General features: G+C 43.9%; 1 protein-coding gene across 1 annotated transcript; it reads left to right on the top strand.

Moving 5' to 3' along the window:
- Nucleotides 1-1,333: 1,333 nt before the first annotated feature.
- AOL_s00054g994 (uncharacterized protein) lies at nucleotides 1,334-4,913 on the top strand (the record flags this gene model as incomplete). Its single annotated transcript, XM_011122310.1, has 2 exons — nucleotides 1,334-2,346; nucleotides 2,402-4,913. 2 exons carry the CDS (start codon nucleotides 1,334-1,336, stop codon nucleotides 4,911-4,913), a joined length of 3,525 nt encoding a protein of 1,174 aa, XP_011120612.1.
- Between the last annotated feature and the right edge of the window lie 2,514 nt (nucleotides 4,914-7,427).

Consider the following 7,427-nt stretch of genomic DNA (forward strand, 5'->3'; position numbering starts at 1 on the left):
TACGGGGTATGAGTTGATCGGATGGGACACTCATCCGTACCAAATGCATATAAGCGAGGTGTGGTCTTGGCATAAAAAAGGACACTGATCCGAACCACTGATCCGTATCGCTTAATTTACTTAAAGTAGTAATTCAGAACCCCGAAACCCTGAATTCAGGGGTACATACAAAATCTATATAAACTCTTCTTCATCTTCTTTTTGTGAATTCCAATCCATTCTTCGATTTATTCTTGATAAAATGGCAACTTTAACTTTTCAACCGATTATTACAACCAACGAATTTCTATATATATCACAATGGAAGGTTTTATTTTGTATTAATCATCAACAAGTTTATACTTCGATTAATATCGGTAAACATTGTAGTCGATATCACAAAGATTCTGTTCCATCGAAAACTCGAAAAATTCTCAAAGAATTCTTACAAAAAAATAATTCTTCTGATATTTTTGTTCTTCCCGAACCATTTAATAAAAAGGAATCATTATCGCCTCAACCATATTTCAAAACAACTATTGAATACGCTTGTCATCATTGTTCTTATAAAGGTCATCATTCCGATGCTATGAAAAAACATCTCCATCAAAATCATAATTTTCAACGAAATACACACACACCATATATTCTCAAAAATGATTGCGATATTTATCAAGTTCAAACTGCCTGTGCTCAAGATTCTTCTCCAATTTGGTGGCGTATCAATCAATCTATCAACCAACCTGTCAACCAACCTGTCAACCAACCTGCCAACCAACCTGCCAACCAACCTGCCAACCAACCTGCCAACCAACCTGCCAACCAACTTGATCAAGAATTCAAACAAAGTTGGCTCGATTTAGCTAATGATTTGTTAGACACAAGTCATATTGAACGTCAACAGTTAATAATTCAAGATCAATCTGTTGAAACCAGTCCTTGGAACAATAGAACTGGTTACCTTGCACATGCCGATGGTTTAAATCGATTGGAAATGATTACAATTCTCAAATCTCCTACTACTGATAACGATTTTGATGATAACGAACTCATACTATCTCGGTTTTGTAATTTAAGCCGTATATGTATGGAAGGAATCAGACGATCGACCGCTTACGGTGAATTGGTAAAATGGAAATTTCGAGCTTTCAATAATCATACTTCTCGTTTATTGGTTAGTGCTGAACCAGGCAAATTGAGTTTGAAACCGTTAAGATGCATTCAACCCAAAACCGCTAAAGATTACTTTGACATTTGGAATCAATTCCTATGTTATGTCTATCGAACTAGACATGGTTTTCTTTTTACTAATCGTACTGAACCTTTGTTTCAACTAAATTCTGATCAAATCGATATGATTGATCAGCTTGGTGCGGAATTAAGTTTACCTTTATACGATGGTGATTTGGATGACCCTGAAGAATTCTTAAACGATTCAACCACAATGAGAGATTTTATGCGCGATGATTTAAGAGTTCAAACTTATTTCGTTTTGATGTCGTTATTTATTCGACAGACATATGAATTCAGTTTTCTCGAACTACCGTTACTTTCATTCAGCGCGCTTAAAAATTTCAAACCTTGTGGTTCTATCATGGTAGCCGGGGAAGCTTCAGGTTTTTTTAGCAGGCTCATTTATTGTTGTCAACTGACGGTTATCGGATATGTTTGGGCTGTTACTCCAGATGATGCAGATGTAGTAAAACAGCTTCAAACTATTCGAGAAACTTACATGTTGAACGACACCAGAACGCCATTGGGTGAACTGCAGAGTCAACGGGCCCTAGCCATGCACATTAGTCGTAACGAACCCTCAATGCCAACTACCTATTGGATCGATAACGACGTAATTGTACATCGCGACATAAGATTGGAAGTAAACAAATTGGAAGGATTTGTTCAATCTTTAATGGAACGGGCGATAAAAGTTTGGAACCGACTGGTTTTTGATATAACAGTACCCAATCTTGACCTCGGAGATCATAGAACGGTTCCGGAAAATATATCAAATCGAAATGCGGCTTACAGCGGTTTAACCGATGCGCGTGGTCAAATTACGGATATCAAAAATCAATTCTTACAAAAGTTTATGTCCAAGTTTTTTGACAAAGATTTAACTGATGATGAGAATTATCAAAATCTATTTACCTCAACTTGGATAACCGCTTATGAACGAACGGTTGAAGAGTTCTTGGGTTTGATACTTCTTTTGGTACACATCAGCGTCGGACCATCTGCCCGCGGTTCGGAAATCTTAACCACTCGTTATTCGAACACCCAAAGTTTGCGAAATTTGTTTGTTTACGAGGGAACCATCCTGATCAGCATTTGCTATCATAAAGCTCAAAATATGACTCAACAACAAAGGTAACCCTTTTCAAACCCTATAGTAACTCCAGTTCTCAAAACTAATAAAGTTCAGATATGTTCACCGCAGCCTACCCCCACAACTAAGTCAAATGGTAGCCAATTTTTTGGTTTTCGTAATACCAATACGTTATCTCGCTCTCTGGTGGTCACTTCGCGCGCAAAATTCAGAGCGATCCAAACGAGATATAACCATCGAAGCCAGCCAAGCTCCCTTTCTAACTTACTTCTGGGCGAAGCAAAACGATAGGTGGTGTAGCTCACAGTTAAGCGATTTACTTCGCAAGGAAACCGTTAAATATGCTTTACCTGAGCTCTCCATTCAAAGTTGGCGTCAAATTAGCGTTTCTATTACCAACCGCCTGTTCAAAGCTCACAGCGCAGCTATGGACCCCGAAGATGACGAGTTTGAAAATGATGACGACGATTCAATTGGTTTTGAAGAATCAGACGTCTGGGATCAACTTGCCTCCCATTCTACCGACGTGGCCGATAAGCGCTACGGGGTGCGGTTGGACATAGGTTATGCTAAAAACGAAAAATCTTTGATTGAACATGTCAATGCCTGCAGAGCTTGGCAGAAATGGTTGAAAGTTGATCAGCACCACCAACCGTCTAACATCAAGATCCGAGCCTCAGAGATTGGTTCCAAACGCCCAAGAAGTGAATCATCTGCTTTGATTAACAGCCAACCCAAAAGATCGCTTAAAACCATCGCCGTACAGCTCAGGTGGTCTATGACCGTCGTGGATCACCTTCTATGTCGTCTCTTCAAAACGAAAACCCCTGAATACCGAAGCCCACAACAGAAATTAGCTCTAGAACACATTGTAACCGGGACCACTCAGATTTTAGCGATTTTACCAACCGGAGGCGGTAAATCATTACTTTTCCAACTACCCACTCGTTTGACCGGCGCCAGAACTACGGTTGTGATAGTACCATTCAAAGCGCTCCAAGATGATATCATGGAAAAAACCTCAAATTTGGGAATACCGAACAGCCGTTGGGATAACGCCAACAAAGATCAACTCAAACACAATTTGATTTTTGCCAGCTTGGAGCACGTCAGAGATACCAGCTTTCATTCTTTCTTGCAACGGTTGCAAGCGGAACAAGCTTTAGACCGAATAGTTCTCGATGAATGCCATCTAGCTCTGACGGAAGATGTGAGCTACCGACCCACGCTGTTGATGTTGAATCAACTACGTTCGTATTCTGTGCAAATGGTATGCCTAACTGCTACCTTACCCATAACCGAAGAACCCCGATTCCGCCGCCTTCTGAGTTTCGATGAAGATGAACTCGAGATTGTTAGAGCGCCTACCAGCCGATTCAACCTTAAAATTCAATGCACCACGTACGGTAGTTGGAAAGAAAGCCAAATGTTGACCAAGCAAGCTCTGACCAACTGGTCGAAGCATTATGAGAACCTTGACAAACGGGCGGTTTGTTTCGTCAACCAGACAAAAGTAGCTGAAGAACTCAGCTCCAATTTGGAATGTCTGTACTACCATGCAACCATGATCAAGAAGGAAGAAATGTTCAACAAGTGGCGCGCGGGTTCCGAACCGGGTCACAAAGTGATGGTAACAACGGCAGCCCTGTACCAGGGCGTAGATTTGAGCAACATCAACTATGTGGTGATGCTAGAACCGCCTAGTTCCATTTATCACCTCATCCAAGCCATGGGTAGGGGCGGTAGGGATGGCGAACAGGCGACAATTCTCATCATAATTCCCACGACCTGGAGACCCAGATTTTCAACTACTGCGACGACATCTCAAGCGCTGTTGGAAGAATTTCTAACAACTGATGGTTGTCGACACTTCGTGCTGAGCAAGGGTATGGATAATATGATGGAATGCTGCAAACCCAACGAAGTCGATCGAATCAGCTGCGATAATTGTGCCAGATCCTCCGCCCAAGCCCCACCCTGGTTCGTAGGCAAATTACCACCTCCGAAGAGGAATAACCTGCCTCTTGTAAAGGAAATTCAATACAAGACCGTTGCGACTAAAGAACCCTCGACTTCGGAATCCATTGCTCAGAAGCGGCTCACGAGCGGATCCAACAAAATTCGCAAAGAAAAGGCAACCCAACAAGAACAGTTGCAAAATTTCAAAGAAGGTCTTTCTCTGTTCAAAAATGCATGTTCAATTTGCGACACCAAGATCCTGCTATCCCACCACCCCTTAACAGGGCCGCCTCTGCATAAATTTCATAGTTGCAAGGCTAAGTTCCATTTTTTGGATTCGCGAAAGTTGTTTTTCAAATTGCAACAGAACGGTTCCTGTTACATGTGCTGCCTTCCTGATGAAATTTGCGGTAGAAGTCAAGATTCGGGCAAGTGCTCTGGGCAATACAAAGATATCTTGCTGCCTTTGTGTTGGTCCGTGTTCTGGTCACCAGAATACTCTAACCAGCTACCATCGGAAATTCAAGACTTTGACGGTGATCAGTTTATGAGTTGGCTAGGTAAGAGCTACATGTTTTTAGGCATGCGTAGTTGCAATGCTGTTCGTTTAGCAGCAAGTGTTATAGCGGCGAGCAGTAGTGAGACCTGAAGTTCATAGTTACCAACCAGAATGTAGAATTTTTTTGATTTCGATTTCCAAGTTGTTTCTTAAATCATCAATGTCAATGTTTAGCTCACCACTCTTTCGCATATAAGAATACCGCGCGTTAACCGTTGGCGATGCCATTCACACTGTAAGCCGCTTCACAAGGATCATTATACCCGCATCTTGTTATCACAAGGGGGCATTTTCAAGCTACGGATTATTCTTTGTTACTAAACACCGGCGGGACTATCAAATTTATCAACAACCGTGTTTGTTGATATGTTCTTAAATTGAAAAGCTCCCTGACAATGCAACTCTTGCCGGTGCAAACGCTTATCAATCCGTTTTTTAACCCGTCTTAGCTTCACCGCCGCGCGGCTACTGGACCCACCCGCCACGTTGAGGCGCAGGTTATTCTGAGTGGGGATGTTTACGCACATGCTAGTTTGCGTATAACACCGGCTTGATAAAGACCAGCCAGGCCTGAGTTGTGGACAATACGGTTTTCAAGTTCACATTCGATCAGCAGGAAAACCACCCCCTTGAAGAGCTGTTCAAATCAAACTTTTCTATCGATTGGGAGTTCGAAGCACGAATGAAGTAGCTCTTCGGTTCATTAACCGATAGAAAATTTTGGTTCGAACAGCTCTTCAAGAAGCTAGCTTTCCTGCCGATCGAATACAAGCTTGAAAACCGTACTATCGAGTTCCGGATTCCGCTCATTCCGTTCTGTAACCTGTCTTAGCTTCGCCGTCGTACGGCTACTGGACCCACCCGCCACGTTGAGGCGCAGGTTACTTCGGGTGGGAGATTTTTACGCATACGCGTGTTTATGTATCACACCGACTTCCCCTATATATCCTGCCGCCCCCAAGGTCGCCCAAAGTGCCCGGGTCGGCGGCTTTACCGAAAATGCACATTCCGTTACACCAGTTTAATACTGACCGTAGGCAAATGTGACCAACATGAATATTTCTCCGAGTAGCCCAAGTTGGAATTCTGCAATTTCCCAAAGTCTACATAACAAACATGCTAAGTAAAGGGTGGGAATTTTGCTATATGACATCTTTGCTTTTCCTTCGTTGAAAATTTCACTAGCTTCCCGGAAATCCCAAAGAGGCGTATCCCGTTGTGTAACCCGTCCTAGCTTCGCCGTTAAACGACTACTGGACCCACCCGCCACGTTGAGGCGCGGGTTACTTTGGGTGGGGGTGTTTACGCATACGCGCGCTTGCGTATAACACCGGCTTGATAAAGACCAGCCAGGCCTACTTTGTTGGAAACCGCTTCTAACACCCAATTAGTTATCCACGTTCAAAAAGTACTGCGCCATCTAACCACTGGCAACAGACTTCCTGGTGGGCTTTCTGGGATCCCCCGAAACGCCCCGTTAATTTCCTAACAAATGGCTTTCTAGGACCGCCAAGCCCGGCCGAGTTAGCGTCCCGCATCCCAGACGTAGCTTCAAGACTGCTCAACACCCAGTTTCACCGCTCACGTTCAAATACCTCGGCCAGTGGTTAGCTAGCTTTGATACCTGGTGGGGTTACAAATCCTGGTTCCCCCGAGCACCTCGTCAATCTATCAGCGGCACAGACTTCAATCTTAGCCCAAGCACGGTACCTCGCTTGGTTACACCCCCCCGGCCACGATGAGGCGAGAAGTCATCGGGGGGGAAAGGCCCTACGTTTCCGCAGCGCCCCAACCTAACGACCTGAGCCGGAAGGTTGTCAATTTGGTTTACTACAACTTCGGATACGAACGCGGTACTAACCCGGCCATCAACTGGCCCGCAATCAGAAACGTAACAAAACATGGAGTTGAATACGTACGATTTACTTACCATTAGAGCCTTTCGGCGATCAAACGGTTCGAATTCCGTACTGTAAACCGCAAGATCAGCTATTTCGATTGGAATACAGCAATCTCAAGCTTTTCTTGCTTCTGCCCGCCGTTCCTTTTGACTTGTTCGACAACTGGTTGGGGCAGTTGTCGAACAAAAGGAACGGGGGCAGGCCTACATCCAACGGTCACAGTTAAGTAGACCCTTAGTTGTGCCACGCCTCAATTAGACTGCTGCGCGGCCGGCAGGTTTTATCATGCTTTGATTATCCTGCTCCACGAAGAGCAGTTTCCCACTTTTTTGTTTCAATTGCTGCACGGGGAGCAGCAATTCGACGCTGACAGTTAAGCCGACGTCTCAAATCTCCGGTTGGTCCCCGTTCCATTATACTGCCAACGGGGAGGCAGTTGTTCGCCCCAGAATTACCTATCTACTTAATTTGGGACACCAACGAAGTTGGCATCCCGGGTATGGATTTTTGAATGGATTTGTTTAGACTGCAACCCCGCAGTTTGGATTAGTTTATACTGAACATCCGCAGTTAATCTTTTCAGTCAGTTTAGACTGCGACCCGCAGTTTGGATTAGTTTATACTGAACATCCGCAGTTAATTTTTTCGGTCAGTTTATACTGCGACCCGCAGTTTGGATTAGTTTATACTGAACATCCGCAGT

Source organism: Orbilia oligospora (assembly GCF_000225545.1).
Source record: "Orbilia oligospora ATCC 24927 unplaced genomic scaffold scaffold00054, whole genome shotgun sequence".
Classification (NCBI taxonomy): Eukaryota; Fungi; Ascomycota; class Orbiliomycetes; order Orbiliales; family Orbiliaceae; genus Orbilia; species Orbilia oligospora.